This window comes from Lynx rufus, unplaced genomic scaffold, assembly GCF_022079265.1.
Source record: "Lynx rufus isolate CCGP_SWC_20201006 ecotype Redwood Valley unplaced genomic scaffold, mLynRuf1.p SCAF_7, whole genome shotgun sequence".
Classification (NCBI taxonomy): domain Eukaryota; kingdom Metazoa; phylum Chordata; class Mammalia; order Carnivora; family Felidae; genus Lynx; species Lynx rufus.
Window position 1 is genome coordinate 132,997,056 of NW_025814889.1, and position 21,739 is coordinate 133,018,794.

Here is a 21,739-nt window from a genome sequence, read left to right on the forward strand (position 1 = left end):
ACTTGGCTTTGAATCGAATTGGGTTTGCCAGATATGCGGCGAGTGGGCAATGGGGCGGCTCGCCGGGCCTGTGTTTCAGGGGGGCAGTGGGGTACCTGACCCCTGCCAGACCATCCGCCCAGCCCTCTGCCTGTCTGCGTCCCGCCCCCTCACTGAGGCTGGCTACACCGCCCCGCCCCCCAGCCGGCGAAGTCGGGCTGACTCCGCCCATCGCCCCGCCCCCAGGTTGTCTCGCTGGGCCTGTACTTTGGCGAGCAGGCGTACTTGCGTAGTAGCTGGAACGTGCTGGATGGCTTTCTCGTCTTCGTGTCGATCATTGACATAGTGGTGTCTGTGGCCTCAGCCGGGGGAGCCAAGATCCTAGGGGTCCTTCGAGTCCTGCGGCTCCTGCGCACCCTACGGCCCCTGCGGTGAGGATGTGCCCGTGGATGGGGGAATCCCTGCACGTTCTGGTGAAGCGCCCGGGGTCTAAGTGGACCTCTCACCCTAGCCCTCCTTACCCACTCATTCCTCTGATAGCACGTGCCAGATTAGCAGGGACAGGGACCAGGCTGTTGAAGCTGTTCCTGGGGGTGGAGTCTGGAAACCCTAGCGGGAGAGGGGTGCTGAAGAGGCAGGGCTGAAGGTGGCCCCCAGGACTGCTACCCACTTTCTGTGTGCCCCTGGGTGGCTCGCTGCCATTTCTGGCCCTCAGTCTCCAGATGATGGTGTGGCGTGGACCCCAGGGGGACAGGGGTAGGGCATAGTGCCTTCCTGTGCATATAGATCTGGGGTCTGAGGTTCTCTACCCTGGTGACTCTGGGCACAGTGGGTGCTGTCTCCAGACATGGCCGTGGGCTCATGGTGCCTCTGCCCCTTTCTGCCTCCAGTGTCATCAGCCGAGCGCCTGGTCTGAAGCTGGTGGTGGAGACGCTCATCTCTTCCCTCAAGCCCATTGGCAACATCGTCCTCATCTGCTGTGCCTTCTTCATCATCTTTGGCATCCTGGGGGTGCAGGTGAGGGGTGCTCAGGCTGGGCAGGCGCTGGGGTGAAGTTCGTGGTCGGGGAAGGGGCTCCGTATTCCTGCTCAACTCTCCCGCCCTTGTGTTGACCAGCCTGGGGGCTCAGGTGGCCCTGGGCACAGGTGTGCTTTGGGGTTGCTAAGAGATCTGTAACAGCCACCTGGGCAGGAGGGGTGTGGTGTGGACTCCATGTGGACAGTGACACCGCCCCTTCCAGGCAGAGCGCCTGGGTCCCTAGAGAGGGTCCCTTTACTTCTGTCTCTCACCCTTGGGGATACGCAGACAACTTTCTCCTGTTGAGCGTCTGCCCGCATCCCCGGGACTGAAGTGAGGTCTGAGAAAGAGCCCAGAAGTCAGACAGACCAGGGTGGGAACCTTGGCTCTGCTACTTTCTAAACCTCCTAGGACTTTGGGGAAATTACCTAACACTGCTGGGCCTCAGTCTGTGCATCTGTGAGATGGGCTGAGAGTAGCCCTCCCTCGTGTTGGGGGACTCGGTGAGGTGGTGTGGTCGGGTGCCTGGCCCACGTCGTGCACAGAGGGAGTGACCCTGCGGGACAGGTTCCTCTTCTGATTTGCAGCCCCCTGACCCCCACTCCGGGAGCTTCAGCAGACCCGTCACTAACCCTGTGGTCCTCCCCCCTCCCCCCCGCCCCAGCTCTTCAAGGGCAAGTTCTACCACTGTCTGGGTGTGGACACCCGCAACATCACCAACCGCTCTGACTGCGTGGCTGCCAACTACCGCTGGGTCCACCACAAGTACAACTTTGACAACCTGGGCCAGGTGAGCGCCACCTGCGTACCCCCTGCCCTGACCCGCCCCCCCAGTGGGTGGGGGTGCCGGCTCTTCAGTGCCAACGGCCCTGGGATCACAGATCGGGCTCTGGTCCTGCTCTGCCAGGACCGACCCTGTGCCTTCTCCTTTCCAGGCCTCAGTTTTCTCTTCTGCAAAATGGGTGGGGGGTGGAACTCACCTCACAGGTAGCATGAAGCTTAGAGATCCTGAGTGCAGAGTGTCCCGGAAGTCCCTGGCGCTTAGTAGGTGCCTCAGTGGACATTGGTTTCTGGCCCCCACCCCCCACCCAGGGGACCCGGACAAGAGTTTTAGAGACAGCCAGACCTGGATGTAAGTCTCAGCTCTGTGCCTCTTATTGTGGGTGTAGGCTTTCTGAGCCTCAGTTTCCTCATCTGTAAAATGGGAATGTGATGGCCTACCAGGCAGGCAGTGGTGACAAAGTGTAGCAAAGCCCCTGGCCCAGGGTTGGGGCAGAGGGGGGGTTCCTCTTCCGGCACCCATCTACTTTGCTCTCCACCTCAGTGGGCTGGCAGGCCCCCTGCCCAATTCCTGCCTTGCCCTTCGTCTCCCCTCCTGGGGGCCTGCCAGGCTTGACCCATTGAGTAGTGCCCAGCTGAGAACCTCCACCTGGCTGCCTCCAAAGAGCCTCATGCTTCCCCCCACAATTACTGTTTCTCGAGGGCCCACCCAGGTGGCTAGGGATGATCAGATGGGGCGTGCCTTCCCCGGGTCACACAAGGAGGAAGCAGGATCGAGGTCTTTGTGACCCAGGGGACCCTCTGGCTGGCCGGATGCCTTTGAAACTCTCCCCTCACGTGACGAGGGATCCCTCTCCACCTGCCCCCTGGGAGGGGCCGTGGGGCCACTGAGAAGCAGTGAGTGGGCAGGGAAAGAGGGTCAGGAACCGGGACACAGGAGCTCCCCCCATCCCCTCCAGATTTCCCAGAAGCAGTCAGTGCCTTTCAAGTTGTTAACAACTCAATGGTTGATAAAACAGAGGTTTTAAAATCCAGGAAGCCAAGGGAAGGCCCGTGAGGGCATTTTATGAGGTTGTCCGTGACTCCCTGACCTCAGCGCCAGGCCCCGGCCCGCTCCCATGGAGCATCCCTAGTCCTTTCCCACTCTGGGCATGCTCGATGCCAGGCTGAAGCCCCTGGACCTGGAAGTAAGGTGTTCTCAGCGTGCAGAGCCATTGGAGGGAGTCACAGCATGGCCCAGAGCCTTCGACTCCTTGCTGGCCCGTCACCGGCTGTGCGCCCTCAGGCAGGTTCCAGCGTCTGTGGGTCAGTGTCCTCATCTGGGGGAAGTGACAACCAGTCTGTAATTCTCAGTTCCAGGCTCTGCACTTCAGGCCTCTGTGATCCAAGAGCTCACGGGAACACTTGCCCCTTGGCCTGTGAGGGCTTCACGCATCTCCCGGGCAAGGAGGGCTCCCTGTGTGTCCCTTGCTCTGACCTCTTCCCGGGCCTGAGCCCTTTCCAGGCAGCTCTCTGCCCCATTCCCACCTGGCGGGAAGAGGATGAGTCTGTGCCCGGGTGGATGGGAAGGGGCCAGTGCAGGGCGGGAGACCCACTCCCCAGCCCTGGGGCCTGGACTGCAACAAATGAACGAGTGTTCTGGAAGCACGGGGGATCTTCAGCGGCAGGGTGTGCGACCTCTGGTCAAGCCCTCTGGTCAAGACCTGGTGGTCTGGTATCAGCGTACTTGGGCTTTGCAAGAATGGCACTGGTACCGTCCAGCTCAGAAAACCTTTACTGAGCACCTACTGTGTGTGAGGCGCTGTGCTGTTGCTCTGGGACCGGCCCGCAGTCCTGTGGAGGGGACACGAGGCTGCTTTGGCCTGCTGTCCATGCAGGAGCCTTGACTGGTGTCTCCTGGGCATTGCTTCCATTTAAAGGCTCGCGTTAGTGGGGGTAATTACCGCCATTTATAGACAAGGAAGCCGGGGCCCAGAGAAGTTGAAGAACTTGCCCCAAGTCACCCAACCAGTGAGTGGCAGAGCTTGGGCTGTGCCCCGGCCTCCCGTTTCCAGGTGCTGGAGGCAAGCTTGGGGTGATGGCGGCAGGGGGCCCTCGTGTTTGTGAGGAACCTTGCGGTGTAAAGTTCCAGCTGCCCCTCCCAGCAGACCTGGCAGGCAGGCACTTAAGTATTAGTGGCGTTCTGCGGGTGGGGAAAAGGGCACATGAGTTTTCTTGAATTAATTTCGGAACTGAACCCAGGACTCCTGGTCTAGCCCTCATTCACCCGCACCAGTGCCTGCCGGGTAGACGGCAGGCACATAGTAGATCCTCAGGAAGGGCTTGTTGGCATCCTCGGGGAAGGCCTCTTTGTCTCTGTGCCTCCTGGAGGATGGGGCAGGAGCCGCCTGAGCTGTCTGCACCTACCCCCCCATGCCCTCCCCTTCCGTGTCTTCCAGGCCCTGATGTCCCTCTTTGTCCTGGCCTCCAAGGATGGCTGGGTGAACATCATGTACAACGGACTGGATGCTGTCGCGGTGGACCAGCAGGTGCGTGTGGGCTAGCGCCGGGGCGGCGGGGGGAGAGGGATGCGGTGTCTTTGGGGCCCAGCTGTCTGAAACTGGAATCGGCAGAACCCACGGCCCCGCCGCGGCCCAGCCCACACCATCCTCGCCTGGGTCACCCACCGTCAGGCTGCTCTTGGGCAGCGGAGGTCATTGTTCCCTTTGCTTCAGCAAATCCCCCTGCCGTGCAAGGGTAGCGCTCCCAGCCGGCTTGTGCGCGGAGGGTCAGGGCCTTGTGCGGGTAGAACCAAGGGCAGGAGGAGGAAGAGGGGGGCCGCAGCAGCAGGCAGGGGCAGGCCTGAGGCGTGTTTGGGGAACTGAGCGTCGAGGGCAGGAGGTGGTGGAGGGTGTAAGTAGGGCAGCGAGGTCGGGAGGCCCCCCCCCGCGCGAGCCAGGGCAGGGGCCGGAGTTTCGCCCGAGGCCGGTGGGAGTCCGTGAGGGTGTCGGAGCCAGGGTCTGCTTGCGGGGGGCTTCCCGAGCCTCTGCAAAGCGCCGCGCCCCGCGCCGCCCCATCGCCTGCCTCAGCCCCGTCTGCTCCCCGCAGCCGGTGCCCAACCACAACCCCTGGATGCTGCTCTACTTCATCTCCTTCCTGCTCATCGTCAGCTTCTTCGTGCTCAACATGTTCGTGGGCGTCGTGGTGGAGAACTTCCACAAGTGCCGGCAGCACCAGGAGGCCGAGGAGGCGCGGCGGCGCGAGGAGAAGCGGCTGCGGCGCCTGGAGAAGAAGCGCCGGAGTGAGTGGCTGGCCGCACGGGGCGGGCCGGCCCGGGCCCAGGCCTCCTCCGCCTGCGCCCCTGGTCCCTCCGGTGCGGCGGCCGAGGCCTGGGTCTCACCCTGGGAGCAGGAGGGGAACAGAGGGTAGACTCTGCGCCCCTGGCCCTGCCCCTTCTTTCCGCATCCGCCTGTTTGGGTGACCCCGTCCCCTGTCGGTGTCCACCCGGAGTCCACCGGCGACTCCCCGGTGGCTCAGCCCAGCAGAGGGCAAAGGCCCGGACGCCTAGCCCTGAGCTGTGGGACGCCTGCAGCAGCAGACCCGGAGCCCTTGTGTGCCCCGCGGGCATGTTTGGGGTAGATAGGGACGGTCACTGTCCCGCCCTCCTCGCTGCCTTCCCCTACCTCCTACCCCTTTGCCTTGTGGCCCCCTGGCTGGGCGGAGGAGACCTGAGTCTGACTCTCAAGTCCCGGGGTGTTCTCACGTCTCTCCCCTTGCTTCCTCCCTCCTCTTGGCTGTTCCCTCTTGTGCTCTGTTTCCCTACCTGGGCCCCAACCCTCTGTGGTCTGTGCCACCCACCCCCCCCGCGTCCCCCCGCAGAGGCCCAGCGTCTGCCCTACTATGCCACCTATTGTCCCACCCGGCTGCTCATCCACTCCATGTGTACCAGCCACTACCTGGACATCTTCATCACCTTCATCATCTGCCTCAATGTGGTCACCATGTCCCTGGAGCACTACAACCAGCCCACGGTGAGCCCCAGCCCCAGCCCCAGCCTGAGGTCACATGGGAGGGTTGGGTCCTCAGTAGGACCCAGGGCCACGGTGAGGCAGAAGGGTCTGAGCAGCACCCCCATTCGGGGCCCTGTGCCCAGGGCGCTCATGGCCTGGTGGGACAAATGAGAGAAAAGGAAATGTCACTTGTTCCTGGGGAGCGGGGAGGTGACATTTGGGTCCTGCCTTGAACATGGGTACCAGTGACAGTGGTGTATTCAGTGTGTCTGCAAAACACACTACAAACATGAACTTTAATGCTCACAGCGGCCCAAGATGGGGGAGGGGCCTTTCTCTCTTTCATCTCATTTTGTAGATGAAGAAACTGAGGCTCAGAAAAAAATGCTACCCAAATAACTCAGCCTGTAAGTCGTAGAGCCAGGATTAGAACTTAGGTTTGCATTCAGGGCCTACTACGTGGCCTCCACTACTACATGGGCATATGGAGCCTGGGGGAGGGGCTTCCAGGTGGCAGGACCATTGGAGGCAAACACTGGCATGGGAGAGGATGCCCAGTTCCCAACTAGTTACCAGCAGTGTTTGTGAGGGCACATGAGGAGCACGTAAGGGCAAGTGCATTTTAAAAGCCTCACCTTACCGGAGCTGGAGGGATGAAGGGTGAAGCGGAACTTTCATGTGAGAAATTCATATCTTACTTTAAATGACAGGAAAGGTATATTATAAGTGCAGGGGAAAGGAAGGCAGCCATTGGCAGAATGAAGAGCAATTGTAGAACTTCCAAATTAACATGAAGAAGTAGAATAGTAATACCAAGTATTTCTTATGGGCCCAGCACTGGACTATTACCTCATTTAATTTGCACGGTAACTTTTTGAGGTAGGTACTATTATCATCCCTCGTTTGCAGATTTGGAACCTAAATCCCAGAAAGATCAAGTGACTTGTCCAAGGTCACATAGTAAATAGGTAATATGTGCCAGGCCAGGATTCATATCTAAGCAGTCTGGTTCTTAACCATGACCCTTAACCATTATCTCATACTGTCTCCAAAGAGGGGTAATTGGACCAGACCAGCAGAAATCAGAAAGAAGAAACAGCAATGTAAAATAAATAGTCCACATTAATTAAAGTGGAGGGAATAAAAGGAGATATATAAACCATTTCACTAAATGTGAGTGGACTAAATTCTCTCCTTAAAAGGCAGAGACTTTATTTGTAAGTTAATTGCTTTATTTTGAGAAAGAAGCACGAGTGGGGGAGGGGCAGAGAGAGAGAGCCAGAATCCCAAGCTGGTTCCGTCCGAGCTGTCAGCACATGGAGCCTGACTTGGGGCTCGATCTCACAAACTGCGAGATTATGACCTGAGCCGAAATCAAGAGTCCGATGTTTAACCAACTGAGCCACCCAGGTGCCCCAAGGCGGAGAGGCTTTCTGAGTGGAAGAAGGTAGTGGCAGATCTTGGGGTTTGGATCATGCTTCTCGTTGCCCCCTCCCCCTGCCCCCCATAGTCCCTGGAGACAGCCCTCAAGTATTGCAACTACATGTTCACCACCGTGTTTGTGCTGGAGGCTGTGCTGAAGCTGGTGGCGTTTGGGCTGAGGCGCTTCTTCAAGGACCGGTGAGTGGCTTGGCTGGGCCGGGGTGGCAGCACTGAGTAGGCTGCAGGATGGGGGAGCAGTCCCGACCCCTGGGGAAGCCTGGAGCAGCCAGAGGAGGGGAACCAATCAGTGTCTGGGCACTGATGGCCGGCGGCCCCCGGGTGCTGCCTCCGGCCCTGAATAGGAAGCGATTATGGTTCTTCCTGATGGTTGCAGGGCATTCTCCCAAGTCTCTCCAGCTCATCTCTCATGGGTTCTCCGCAACCTGCAGGCAGAGCAGGGCATACCTCACACTAGTCCCTCTTTTCAGAGGGAACAAATGAGGTTCATAGACGTTGATGGATTCGCCCAGGGCCGCACGGAGGAAGCATCTGGCTCAAGATTGAGATCTAGAAGTCACAGCTCATTCCTCCTCCCCGGCAGGAGGCCAGAGCTGTTTATTTAGCCTGGTCAGCCTCTGGCTTGAGGGATTGGAGGTTGTGGGGGGCAGAGAGGGAGCCAGACCCAGTGGGGTCTGGTGGGGCTCGTAGGGAGGGTGGCCACACATCCCCGCGGGCCACAGCAGGAGGGTGGAGAGCTGGGAAGTTCCTCCTCCCAACCCAGGCATTTCTAAACCAGAGTGCCCCTCACCCTGCCTCCCACTCCTGCCTTCCTCTGCCCGGCTGAGCAGGTGGAACCAGCTGGACCTGGCCATTGTGCTGCTGTCGGTCATGGGCATCACGCTGGAGGAGATTGAGATCAACGCGGCACTGCCCATCAACCCCACCATCATCCGCATCATGCGGGTTCTGCGCATCGCTCGGGGTGAGGGGCGAGGGTGATGGGGTGGGGATGGGTGGGGGCAGGCTGGGACTCCCAGGAGTTGGTTGGGGACAGGCAGGGGGTGCGGCGTGGGTGGGTAATGGGCTGCGGAGCAGGGAGAAGAACGGCAGCCAGGGGGAGCACACACCAGACACACACTTGCCCCCGTGTGTACACATGCATCCTCGTCCACAGACCGCTCACTGCACCCGCACCTCCTCATAACACCGTGACCCGCGCAGACCAGTCTCAGGCTGGGATGAAAGGAACCCGGGGCAGCTGGGAAGATTCCGGGATGCGGTTCTAGTTCCTCGTGGGCATGTGTCCGGCACTGGCTGGGACCCCCAGGCCTCTATGCTTCTTAGAACCCTGGCTTCCCCCGGCGGCCCCCGCACCTCACCCCAAGGCTGCCCCTCCACTGCTTTCAAGAACCTCCTGCCTCAGCCCTGGCCCAGGTGCCTCTTGCTTTTCCACCTGCCACAGCTTGTGGCCTCCAGGGTCCGAGGTGGGGAGGGGCGCAGAGAAATTCAGCACCTCACACCGGAGCCCTCTTTAGCCAGAGGGAAGGGAGAAATGTGGGCGCCCATTGGTTGCTTTTATCTCACCTCGGTGAATTTCGTGCTCGCGGACACACTTTGTTCCCACCGCGCGTGCCCTCCTTCTCCTGGGACGTTTTCACACCGACGTCCACGCCTTGTGCCCACGTGTCTTTGTGCACCCCTCGTTCAGCCGCACCCACGTTCTTCCAGCGTGGCGTCACAGAGCCGTCCCCTTTGCTCACGTGCGCCTCCACTTTTCACTTTGCTGCCTCATTTACACACGTACACACGTGCACACGCACGTCGCCACTGGCCGGGGCTGAGTGGGCCGGGCTGGGTCTCGCCCGCAGTGCTGAAGCTGCTGAAGATGGCCACGGGGATGCGGGCCCTGCTGGACACCGTGGTGCAAGCTCTGCCCCAGGTAAGAGCCACTCCTCCTGGCAGCCCGCCTGGCTCTCACTGGTGTCACTCCAGCCTCCGCTTCCTTCTCCTCCAACCCGCCCGGAGCCCTGGCAGAATCCTGTCTCCCGAGAGGCAGTGTGACGCAGGGGCTGTGGGAGATGGAAAGGTCCCTTCTGCCCCTGTCTTCCTGACTTCAGGTGCTCGCCAAGGCCTGCTCTGTTCTTGGCGCTGAGCTGGGCTCTCAGGAGCCATATTTTGCCTTCGGGAGTGGGAAGGACAGACTACCGGAAGGACAGATGCCGCAGGGCAATGTAGGGAGGCCTACAAAGTGGTGGGAGAGAGGGATGGGGGTCCTGATGCTGCCTGGGGGAAGTCAGGGAAGGCGTCAGGGGACTTTGAGCTTGACCTTATAGAGTGGCTTGGCAGAAGGAGGTGGTGATGTGAATGGGGGGGGGGTTCAGATAGGACATGTTTGGGGGGGACATCGTGAGACCTTGACCTGGGTGGAAACCCTAGGATGGAGGCAAGTCCCCCCACCCGCATCCCATTGCTCAGTGGAAGGGAGAGAGGATCAGGGCCACAGAGGGTGCAGTTTTCATTCTCCTGGGAATTCTGCAGTCCCAGTCATCCCCTCCCCCCCCCCCCCCCCCCCCGTCCCTCCCCTCAGGGTGACCTGCTCTGAGGTGAGCCTCAGGCACATTCATTTATTCACTGTGACTCATCTAGTCTTCAGGAATTTTAGGCGTTTTAAAGGGCACGAATACTGCGCGATAAAAATGAGGGTGAAAGATTAGCCACCCTGGGAAGGTGGAGGAAGAGCTGACTCTCTCAGGGACCTGGGCTGTGGGTGCTAGCGAGTTCCATTCTCGTTTGGTGTGAGCATCCCAGCAGCCTGCTTACAAAGGGACAGCCGCACGGGTCGTCGCGTCGGGTCTGGCTGGAAAGCAAGCGGGGCGTGCACTCAAAGAGACGTAGTTTTTCTTTTTTTTTTTTTTTAAATTTTTTTTTTTTCAACGTTTATTTATTTTTGGGACAGAGAGAGACAGAGCATGAACAGGGGAGGGGCAGAGAGAGAGGGAGACACAGAATCTGAAACAGGCTCCAGGCTCTGAGCCATCAGCCCAGAGCCTGACGCGGGGCTCGAACTCCCGGACCGCGAGATCGTGACCTGGCTGAAGTCGGACGCTTAACCGACTGCGCCACCCAGGCGCCCCAAGACGTGGTTTTTCTTAACAGGAAATGTCTTCGGAGGGGGTTGGCGCATGGGAGGTGGGGGTGAGCTGGGCTTGGTGGGGGGTGTGCAGACAGGAGGTGGGTTGGGGCCCAGACTCAAGCCACCTTGCCTCTTATCAAGGCCTAGTCCTCTGTGAGACCGGGGGCACGCGACTTAACTTCTCACGTCTCTCGGTTTCTTTGCCTGTGAAGTGGGAATGATAACAGTGCTTATCTCGAGGGGTGTTGTGTGAAACAATCAATTAAAGCTCATCAAGCAGGGCTCAGGACTTGGGTTATAGGAGGCGCCCTGTAAGATTCCCTAGGGATGGGGGTGGGGAGCGTGAGGCCCCAGCCTCCCTGGCTTCCTTATGCCTTCCTCCTCCGCCTTTCCGATGCCCTGACCCCTAGGCAATCCTGAGCTTGCACAGGGCACACGGAGATGCCCAGGAGGACCCAGCTTCAAGTAGGAAACATAATAGTCATTAGAATTACATCAGCACCTTAATCCCCCATAATCTGTTAGCTGACCTTTCCTCCTCCATTCTATATAAAGTGGTATGAAAATGACACTTCCCGCCAAGCCCCGCCTGATGCAGAGGGAGGAGGCAACAAGGCAGGCTTCTCAGAGGAGGTGACTTGTGACCTGGGCTTTGAGGGGCGGGGCAGAGGCATTTACCAGGCAAAGGCAGAGGGAGGGTTCTCCCTGCAGAGGGAACAGACTGTGCAAATGGCATCTGATTTCTGTGTGGCTGGAGTCTGGGGTTGGAAGGTTAGGCCGGGAAGGGGCCCACAGGGCTAGGTCACAAAGGGCTTCGATGCCAGGACGGCAAACTTGGACTTCACCCTGTGGGCAGTGGGCATCACGAGAGGTTCTGGACAAGGGAGGCCTCAGGCAGAGCTGCCTTTTAGAAGGTTGCTCTACTCACCGTGAGGTGAGTGGGTTGCAGGAGAGGCTGGGGGCAGGGAGACCAGTGAGAAGGCTGCTGCAGCCGTGCAAGCACAGGGAGATGCTGGAGGTGGAGGGAGGGCTTGATGGGGAAGGTGACGTCCGTCCTGGTTCAGAAGCGCGGCTCACCTGGGTCTGCGTAGGGAGGGAGGCTGACCCGAGGGCCAGGGCCGTGCCCAGTGCCTTGCTTTGTAGCTGCTTGAGAAGTGCTCGTACCGTTAATGAATAGGGCATCTTTTAATTAGTCGGACACAATTGGCAGGATTGTAGAGCAGCTCAGAAGGAAATCCTCCTCTGGAGCAGAGGAACGATAGGAGTTTGTGGCTAACGTGGTTTACCCTGTAGCAATCGACGCAAACCCCCTTCTGATTCTGTCCGTGCAGGCCTTCTGAGGGCTCTAGGAGGTATTCCATTTCCAGGGCAAGAGTATGTTCAAGCCTTGTCTTAACCATTGGCTGAGTTAAAGGCGGTCTCCGGTGTATGGATAGATTTGAAATAGGTTTGTCATCTGGGACGTTTTGTTCCCACAGGAGCTGTGGGATGGGGGTGGCTGGGTTTTGCAGGAAGCTTCTGGGGCTCACAACCCTGCACGACTCCTGTGTGCACTTCTCTCCGCGGCCAGGCCCCGTGCTGGCCTGAGGCGGCAGATGCGACTTCATCCAGCCATGTCCCTGCTCTCAAGGACTTCTCAGACCAGCAGAGGACAGGGACAGGGGTCCCCCGGTTACACGCACACTGTCAGACTGGAGGGACCCAGGAGGGCTTCGGGGAGGAGGCAGCCTGTTGCTGAGACTTCCCTGCCTCCCTCTCTGCATTCAGGCAGGGGACGGTACCCACCACACACAGGTGTGTGGAGGGGCAGCTGGGAGCCTGCGGTCAGCCTGCTGGGCTTGGATCCCAGTCCTGCCACTTACTAGCTGTGTGACCTTGGGCAAGTCACTTCATCACTCAGTACGACTCTGTCTTCAGAATGGAGTAAAACGTAGCTCACGGATGGTCGTGTGGAGTGAACGAGCCGATGAACGCGAGGCGCTTGAACCAGCCGCCCGCGGGAAAGGCTGCACAAGCGTTTTGTTACTATTCTGTGCCCCGTGTGGGACCCGGCCTCCCCCGGGGAGGTCACTGCGGGGTGGCAGACGTGGGCACTGGAGCCTGACCCTCAGGCTGGCCCCGCCCCGCCTGCTCTCCCCACAGGTGGGCAACCTGGGCCTTCTCTTCATGCTGCTTTTCTTTATCTACGCCGCCCTCGGCGTGGAGCTCTTCGGGAAGCTGGGTGAGTGACTCCGGAAGCAGACCTGGGCTGGTGGGGGGGGGGGGGAGGTGGCGTGGGGTGGAACAGGCCTGGAGGAAGGCCTTGGCAGGGTGGGGAGGCCTGAGACACCCGCAGAGCGTCACATCAGGGTCTCGGTGGTGGGGAGATGCCCCATCCTGAGGTGACCCTCAGCCATCTACACCCTCCCCCGGGGACGGGTGGTAGCTTTTGAGAGATGCCGGCTTGGATCCACCTGTATCCTCCAGGCCTCTGCAGCAGACCCCTGACTTGGAGAGCAGAGCGGGCAGGGCACGGGCCGAGGGCAACACAGTCCATGCCGACCCAGCCCTGCCCAGGGCTGGTTTCAGAAAGCGATGCTCCCTTGGGGGCTGGCCCTCACCCCTGTATCCTCTCTCTGAGGACCTGATATACGAGTGGGGGGAGGGGGCGGGGAGCCAGGCTCACCGGAGTCTGCGTGCCAGCTTGCGTGAGCCCTCCCTGAGCCTCAGTTTCTCCATCTGCGGGCTGGGCACGGTCCACACGCGCTTCTGAGGATCGGGGATTCCGAGACGGGGCCGGGAGGCCCGGGTGCAGGGTGGGCCAGGCAGGGGACTCTGCAGCGAGACAGGGCTGACCTCCTCTCTTCTCTCAGTCTGCAATGACGAGAACCCATGCGAGGGCATGAGCCGGCACGCTACCTTCGAGAACTTCGGCATGGCCTTCCTCACACTCTTCCAGGTCTCGACTGGCGATAACTGGAATGGGATCATGAAGGTACCCGTGGGGAGAGAGAAACCAGTCTGGGTTCTGGGAGCAAGGCTCCTGACAGCGCTCGCTCCTGGGACCCCTGCCTGCCCAGCGCCCCACTGCATGCGGGAGGGGAGTGCCGGGCACAGGGAGGCAGAGGGACCCGCCTGGGGCTCTAAAGCTCAGCGAGGTGGCGATGAGCCCAGGACGCGTTCTGTCAGCTCCTAGCTGCCGCTCCGGGATCGGTGCTCCGAGTCTAGGGGACACGACTCTGCCCGAGGCCAGGACTCGGGGCCCATAGCCCGGGGCTGGGGCTGCGGGCCTCGCTCCTCCTGGGTCCAGGCCCTGGAGCTGCTCCTCACCTGGCAGAGACTCTCTGGCTGTGGCCCCAGTCTGGCCTGGGCTGGGCAGGGCGGGGCTCGTGGAGGGCGGGGATGGGGCCCCAGGTCCTCACCCGCCCCTCACCCGGCGCAGGACACTCTGCGGGACTGCACCCACGATGAGCGCAGCTGCCTGAGCAGCCTGCAGTTTGTGTCACCGCTGTACTTCGTCAGCTTCGTGCTCACGGCCCAGTTCGTGCTCATCAACGTGGTGGTGGCCGTGCTCATGAAGCACCTGGACGACAGCAACAAGGAGGCCCAGGAGGACGCCGAGATGGACGCCGAGCTGGAGCTCGAGATGGCCCACGGCCTGGGTCCCAGCCCGCGGCCGCCCACCAACTCCCCGGGGGCGCCTGGCCGAGGCCCGGGCGGGCCGGGCGGCGGGGGTGACGCCGAGGGCCGCCTGTGCCGGCGCTGCTACTCTCCGGCCCAGGTGGGCAGGGGTGGAGAGGGCGCGAGGGTCGCCGAGGGCGGCACTGCGGGGGTGGAGGGGCAGCTGGGCCTCCGAGGCCTCAGGCAGAGACCTCGGTCGTTTGGGCCCCGGCCTGCTCTGCCCCGCCGAAGGGGCGACCCTGTGACGAGGGGGTCGGGCCCAGGCCACGGGCGCAGAGAACCGGGAGGGCGGCCGAGCCTCGCCCACCCCACAGTCCCCGGACCCGGCCGATAATCCCGCCTGTCCCCACCCCGTCCCCGTCCGCCTAGGAGAACCTGTGGCTGGACAGCGTCTCTTTAATCATCAAGGACTCCTTGGAGGGGGAGCTGACCATCATTGACAACCTGTCCGGTTCCATCTTCCATCACTACTCCTCGCCGGCCGGCTGCGAGAAGTGTCACCACGACAAGCAAGAGGTGAGGGCAGCCTCGGAGGGAGCTGGCGCCTGGCGGTGGGGGCCAACCCGAGGGAACAGCCTGGGCCCACTTGGCCAACGCCGGCCAGCTTCGAGGGGCACTGGGTCTGGGGGCAAGTGGGCCAGCTGCAGCATTCGCAGCCCACGGCAACAAGCCCGCCCTTGGGCCCAGCCCGGGCCTGGCACGCTGCCGGTTGTGATGCCATCGTGTTGACGCCCACCCCCTGCCCGGACCGGGCTCCCTGAGCGTGGTGGCATAGCGCCCACGCTCAGCAGGTCTCTGCACCCCTAACCACCTGCCCGTGTCTTTCCGGAGGACCGCACCTGCCCCATCCCTGCCCCAGGGACGCACTGAGGCCGCCGCCCCTCCCCACAGGTGCAGCTGGCCGAGACGGAGGCCTTCTCCCTGAACTCAGACAAGTCCTCCTCCATCCTGCTGGGTGATGACCTGAGTCTGGAGGGCCCCACGGCCTGCCCACTCGGCCCCAAAGACAGCAGGGTGAGTGGTCCCGCGGGGCCTCTGCCTGGCCGGCCAGGACACTGCTGCTTCCCAGTGCACCATTTACGCTGCACCTGCTGTGTGGTGGGTCCCCATCTCTGGTGGGTCAGGTGAGGGCAGTGGGACTCAGAGGGGTGGAGTGATTTATCTGAAGTCACACGGCAACAGACCCAGCTAGGGCCCCAGTCATGGCAGTCAGTGGCCTCAGCCACTGCTCGTTTCTTTGGATATTTTTTATTTTTATTTATTTATTTTTTACATTTATTTATTTTTGAGAGAGAGGGAGAGAGCACAAGTGAGGGAGGGGCAGAGAGAGGAGGAGACACAGAATCCGAAGCAGGCTCCGGGCTCCGAGCTGTCAGCACAGAGCCCCATGCAGAGGTCGAACTCACGAACCGGGAGATCATGACCTGAGCCGAAGTCGGACGCTCAACCGACTGAGCCACCCAGGCGCCCCTATTTGGATATTTGTTATTCATTTAATGGGAGTTGTTCCAAGCAGGACAAACCCATGGGGCGTAGGGGCTCAAGGCTGCAGAGAACAGAGGGGAGTGGGACCAGATGAAAGTGCCTGCTGTGTGTCAGACGCTTACACTCAGGTTTTGTCTCCCGATTCTTGGTATTGGGGATTGGCCCCGTTTCGCACTTGAGTAAATGGGGGCTCCGAGGAGTGAGGCGGCTTGTGCACCCCACACAGCTGCAACGGCAGAACAGGGAGGCCAGCCCTGGGGCCGGTACCCAGCTTCTGCCCCTGAGATCGGCGGTCCGAGGAGGCCTGGAGAGCCGGAAGGGCCACTGGCTTCATCTTGCAGACTCAGGCAGGAGGGGTCTGCCGCTGGGTTTGTGACCTCGAGGCTGGGATGTAAGAGAATTGTGGAGGGGGAGGGGCACTGCCTGGCCTGAGGTAGGGGTGCAGTGGCCCTGCCCGCGAGAGCTCTTTCCCCTAGGCCCCCAGGGCAGACTGGGTTTGGCACCACTGTCCCCAGGGCCATCGTCCATCAGCTCCACCTTCTAGTTCCCTCCCTCCCTGCGCCCTCCCTCCCCTCCCTAACAGCTGACAACTCCTGCAGCCCCTTCCTGCATCTCCCCGCACCCCTGTGCTTCTCCCCTACACAGGATGTCAGGGTCACCATTTCTGGGGCCTGGTTGGCCTTTGGTGGGTGTAGTCTGGTTTTGTTCTGGACTCATAGAGGAAGTCATGGGGGGTCCATCTGCCTTGGAAGGGGGCACTGAGGCAGCTCTAGAGGAGCTTGCTGGGCGGGGGTCACCTTGCCTGCAGGGCTGAGGAAAGGCCTAGGGAGTGCCGGAAGGACTGCCAGGCAGCTTCCGGGCACCACAGCCAGGAAGGAGGGGTTACTCTGTCATTTATGGATGTGGAAGCGAAGGGACCTGTCCGAGAGATCGTGCTCACAGGGAGGCCCCGCAGTGCTCCACCTGTCTTCTGATCCCTTCACCAACCTGCACTTGACTTCTACACGGGGCCCGGGTCTGTACCAGGCATTCGGCTACCGAGACAAGGAAGACCCTTGGGGTCTCGAGGTCAAGAAAGGAGTGAGGGAGCAGGAAACTGCATCCTGCTTGGAACACCAGAGAGGGCTTCCTGGAAGTGGGGCCCTTTCACCGGGTTTTAGAAGATGACGATTGTGGGCAGGTGGAAGAGGCGAGGAGAAGGCCATCTCGGGCAGTGAGAGCGGCCCGAGCATCGGGCCATGGAGCAGGGGCGTAAAGGCATCTGGGGCAGGCTCGGCCTCTGTCCCCTTCTCCACCACCCTGACCCGTCTCCCTCCCTTTCCTGTAGGGTGAGCCGGATGCCCCTGAGCCCATGCACGGAGGAGAGGGGGGCGAATGCTTCTTCCCCTTGCCCAACACGGCCGTCTCGTCGGATCCTGAGAACTTCCTGTGGGAGAGGGAGACTGTCCCATCCAACCCCGTCCGGTCCTGGCTGAAACATGAGAGCGGCCGAGGTGAGGGTGGGGGCCCCCACCAGCTCCCCGCGGCCCCAGTCTCCGGCGACTGCTTCAGAGGGGCTGGCTGAGTGCTTTCCTTAGTGTCTTTGCCCAGACTATTACATTGAGTCCAGGAAGAACCGGATGGGTACTTGACAATAAAAGATGGGACTCTCAGGTCTGAGGTAACCATGACAAAAGATCAATAATACAGAGAGGTGAGTTAGCAATTATACCAGGAGATTCATACCCAGGAGATTCATGGTGAGCTCCTAGGAGCTGTGGTGAAAAGGGAAACAGGTCACACGAAGCTCTCATTAAACAGAAGGAAAATTATCCAAAATTACGCCAAATTATCATAGCGATTTTCTAGAGCTGAAATTGAGAGGTGTTTGTCCCACAGATCTCACAGAAGGAGATGTTGAACAACAGAAAGCCTCATGGCCTCAGTAGCCCTTTTGTAAAATGTCCTGAAATGTATCCTTCGGCCCTACCTTCAGCATCCTGTGTTTGTGCTTTGAGCTTCTGGCTGGGCTGTGGGCACGAGGAGAGGACCAAGTTCATCTGTTCATCGTTCGGGTTCACCTTCACCTCTAGTCCCCTTGGAGGGTGATGGGAATCTGGTTCCCCAGCACTGGCTGGGGAAGAGGGCAGAGAGAGGAGCTCAGCAGAAGAGAGACTCCCAAGACCCTGGGCCCACCCCAAGTACTTTTCTGGAAGGCCTGGCATGGAGTGCCTTCTGGGAGCTGGGGGTGGAGTGACTTTTCCAAGGACTCTCCCTAAAACCAACCTTGGTGGTTGAGGTACCAAGACCCCAGACCCCAGGCTTCCTGGACCAGAAGTCAGGGCACAGGACCCAAGAGCCATTCTGATTGAATGAAATCCCATCCCCTTTAGTTAACCATTCATTTGTGTGTTCCTTCAATAATAAGATGATGTAGAACAGGAACCCCTCCTCCCCCGGGTGGGGGCATTCAAGCTGTCTAGCCATCTTGGCTCTGCCCCAGGTCTGCCCCAGCCCTCCTCTCACCCTCTCCTTGCCCCTCTCCATCCCCAGCAGAGCAGACCAGACAGGTCCAGCAGCATTCCGTCTGCTCTGCCCATCCAGTGCGGTGCCCACCCTGCCCGCCCTCCCAGAGGGGTCCCCAGGTTTGGCTGGACCCCATGGGGTGTCCAGACCCTCAGAGGGTGGCTGATCATAGCAGGCATCTGCCGCGCACCTGGTCCCGGGCCGGGAGCCCCACAGCTGGCTCTTGTCTTACAGCCTTCTCTCCACCCCTTCAAGTAGGCCTGTGGTCCCTGTTTCGCAGAGGAAGGAAACCAGGGGTCCTGGGGCCTGGGTCCGCTGGCTCCAAAGGCTTGCTTTTGCGCGTGCCAGGAGTCACAGGGGTTTCGCGGTGGAGACACCAACTCTCAGAGAGGGAGACTTACCCACGGTCTCACGGTCATTTTGTTAGGAAGCCCTCTCTGCCTGCGGGCCTAGAACCCAGCGTCCAGGGACCCACCAGCCTGAGCCCTCTCCCCCCGCTCCTCTCCTCCTTCCCCAGCTGCACCCCTGCCTCCCTTCTCCCCGGATGCCTCCAGCCCGCTCCTGCCCATGCCTGCGGAGTTCTTCCACCCTGCTGTGTCTGCCAGCCAGAAAGGGCAGGAGAAGGTGGCTGGCGCTGGGACGCTCCCCAAGATTGCCCTGCAGGGCTCCTGGGCATCCCTGCGGTCGCCGAATGTCAACTGCACCCTCCTCCGGCAGGTATGGGCGCCTCCCCGTCTCCGGGAGCTCTCCTGCTGGGGAACATCTGAGTGTGACCTTGATGTCCAGGTGGAGGTGGAGGGGCAGATCTGGGGGATGGGAGGTCTGGCCTGCGGGACCTCCTGTACAGCGTTGGCCAGGGCCACCTCCTGGGCAGGCAGAGGGCACAGAGCGGACAGGCTCTGTGGGTGCCAGGGCTCAGGGAGGAGCAGGAGCTGCCCCGGCTCACGCAGTATGACAGCAGCCGAGCTGGGCACGGCGCTGGTCCCACCGCTGACCCCAGCTTTGTGCCAGGCTGTGTGCTAGGCTGGGAGGCTGCACGGTGGACTGCTTAGTTTCTGTGTTGCAGGGGTGCGAGAGGGGAAATGGGAAGGCAAAATAAATGCATAAAAAGGACAGTCGATTTGAGAGTGATGCATACTAGAGAGGATGTTGCATCGGGAAGGGGCTCTGCGGGGAGCATTTCAAGGCTCTGGGAAGGCAGTGAGGGGTGAGCTATGTGGGTGTCTGGGGAAGAGATTTCCAGGCAGCAAGGGCTGGGGCTGGGGGGTGGGGTTAGGGACTGGGGGCAGGCAAGGGGGAGATTGGTGGGAAGGAAGGTCCCAGAGGGGTGGGGTGGGGCCCTGAGGCTACGGTGTGACGGTGTGACCGATGTGATTGCATTTGAGTAAAATGACCCTGGTTCCCAGCTGAGGACCGGAGGAGCCCGGTGGGGCAGGGAACCCAGTCGGAGGCCACCGCCAGCGACCTCCTTGAGGACCACCCAGAAGCGCGGATGGGTGGTGGAGGGGAGAGGCTGTGGGGTCCTGGGCGTATTCGGGAGGGAGTTCCTGAGGCTCGGGAGGGGCTGAACGTGCCTGTGTCCCTGGGATGGGCAGGCCGCCGGAGGAGGGGCAGGGCTGGGGGACACTGCGCGGCCCCCAGCCCCTGTTGCCTCCCTGCAGGCCACGGGGAGCGACACGTCGTTGGAGGCCAGCCGCAGCAGCTCGGCCGGCAGCCTGCAGACCACGCTGGAGGACAGCCTGACCCTGAGCGACAGTCCCCGGCGCGCCCTGGGGCCCCCGGCCCCCGCACTGGGCCCGCGGGCCGGCCTGTCGCCCGCCGCCCGCCGCCGCCTCAGCCTGCGGGGCCGGGGCCTGTTCACCCTGCGCGGGCTGCGGGCGCACCAGCGCAGCCACAGCAGCGGCGGCTCCACCAGCCCGGGCTGCACCCACCACGACTCCATGGACCCCTCGGACGAGGAGGGCGCGGGCGGCCGGGGCGGCGCGGGCGGCGGGGGCGCGGGCAGCGAGCACTCGGAGACCCTCAGCAGCCTGTCGCTCACGTCCCTCTTCGGGCCGCCGCCCCCGCCGCCGGGGCTCACGCCCGCCCGCAGGTTCAGCAGCACCAGCAGCCTGGCCGCCGGCCCCGGCCGCCCGCGCGCCCCCTCGCGGCCCCGCGGCCTGGCCCGGAGCCCCTCCTGGGCCGCCGACCGCAGCAAGGACGCGCCGGGCCCGGCCCCCTCGCGGCCCGAGCTGCCGCCCGCCCCGGGAGAGCTGCAGCCGGGGGAGGCCGCCAGCAAGAGGAAGAGATGAAGGCTGCAGGGGCCCGGCCGGACGCCCCGTCTCACCTTCTTTTACCTCAGGAGCCAGGGGGGCAGGCAGCAATACTTCGGCCACAAGCTGGGGGTCGCGCAGGGGCCGGCCAGCGCCAGGCCGCCGAGAGGGTGGGCTTGAACAGGGTCTGGGTTAGCCGAGGCTCGGTGGTGGCCCCAGCCGTGGCCCAGCTGTGGTCCTTCCCGTGCATATACATAATATATATATGCATATATAGAGAGAGAGACAGACATATATATTTATTTATTTTTTTTACTGAGAGCTTATGATTTCCAGAAAGTGCTAAAGTTGGGGGGTGCAGGCCGGCGCCCGGACAGGGCCTTTGCCTGATGCTTAGGACCCAGGCCAAACCTACCCCAGGGCAGATGGGGCTGCTGGCGTGATAACGGCTGAGCTTTCTGGTGTCTCCCCTGGGTTGGGAGTAGTTTGGGAGAGGCTCTCAGGCCTCTGAAGTTCCCATGGCCGGGGAGACAGGCCCAGAAGAAGAGGTGAAATTCAGGGTGCGTTTTTTTTTCCTTTAGAGAAGAAACGCCGCTAAGATCCTCCCCCCACGTATTGGGGTGTCTGTCTTGTTCCTGACTGTCTAGTTGTTGTGAACAGTCTTTTGTAGATGCCCCAGAGCACACTCTTAGTCAACCAGTTAGACGTCTTTCTTTAGGAAAATCAGGGGTGAATAGTTGTAATTTCTTAGCACAGGGGTGGGGGTGGAGGGTAGCTCCAAGGCTGGGCAGGGGGCTCAGCCAGTGGGCACTTCCAGGGGTGGGGGTCTGCCATGGCTTTGCCCCCAGGAAGGCCGAGGGCAGGCACGGAGGCTGCAGGAGAGAGGAAGGGGGAAGGGTAGTAAGCAGGCCATGAGATGCTTGGAGGTCCAGAGTACCTGCCTGGTCTGTGCTGGCCAGGGTGCCCTGTGGGCCCCCTGGGCTCAGACAGTCAGTGACAGTTACTTAACTACCTTTTACCCTCCAGGCGGACCTTGGCTCATGGTCATTCTGAGAGGTCCTGCTCCCCGCTGACCCCCTGAGCAGCTCTGCCCCCCTCCTGTGGAGTTCAGGGAGAAGCAGACCTGATAAGATTCTAAGCAGGGGCGGGGGCACCTGCCTAGCCTTAGGACCAGCCCCACTCCCCTGTCCCGACCACTTTCCCAGGCTACAGATCAAGTTTCAAATAGCAGTGCTTCCCAAATGGGTTCACAGATGGGTGTTTTTTTCTTTTATTTGAAGAGTTACGCATTTATTTCAGTATTTATTAGGAAATAAACAGCACATTGGACCCACGATTTCCAGACCTTGCTTAGGTCAAGGCAAAGTTTTCAAAAGCGAGTGGATTTAAGGCGACTTTGAAGAAGGACATTGGGAGTGTGGTGGAGGAGGTCGTCTGCAGACAGGCAGAGTCCTGGGGAGGGGGAAGGCTGCAAGTTTGGGGGACACTGCACTTCAGCAATAACCAGGCCCTTCGCC

At 61.0% G+C, this 21,739-nt stretch overlaps 1 protein-coding gene across 7 annotated transcripts in view; it reads left to right on the top strand.

Annotated features, from left to right (window-relative positions):
- The window catches only part of CACNA1I (calcium voltage-gated channel subunit alpha1 I), a 47,647-nt gene extending 26,667 nt beyond the window's left edge, over positions 1-20,980 (top strand). For 6 of the 7 annotated variants that reach the window (XM_047065980.1, XM_047065983.1, XM_047065981.1 and 3 more), the window contains 17 exons: positions 226-410; positions 870-996; positions 1,661-1,786; positions 4,215-4,304; positions 4,864-5,056; positions 5,635-5,786; positions 7,276-7,385; positions 8,036-8,169; positions 9,056-9,126; positions 12,463-12,541; positions 13,173-13,294; positions 13,742-14,080; positions 14,350-14,496; positions 14,872-14,994; positions 16,793-16,958; positions 18,488-18,687; positions 19,632-20,980. In XM_047065980.1, coding sequence (XP_046921936.1) covers positions 226-410; positions 870-996; positions 1,661-1,786; positions 4,215-4,304; positions 4,864-5,056; positions 5,635-5,786; positions 7,276-7,385; positions 8,036-8,169; positions 9,056-9,126; positions 12,463-12,541; positions 13,173-13,294; positions 13,742-14,080; positions 14,350-14,496; positions 14,872-14,994; positions 16,793-16,958; positions 18,488-18,687; positions 19,632-20,261 — 2,994 coding nt within the window. In that variant the 3' untranslated portion in view covers positions 20,262-20,980. Of the gene's footprint in view, positions 1-225; positions 411-869; positions 997-1,660; positions 1,787-4,214; positions 4,305-4,863; positions 5,057-5,634; positions 5,787-7,275; positions 7,386-8,035; positions 8,170-9,055; positions 9,127-12,462; positions 12,542-13,172; positions 13,295-13,741; positions 14,081-14,349; positions 14,497-14,871; positions 14,995-16,792; positions 16,959-18,487; positions 19,084-19,631 lie in introns of those variants that run through there. The other variant, XM_047065986.1, reaches the window with a different exon arrangement.
- The last annotated feature ends 759 nt before the right edge of the window (positions 20,981-21,739 follow it).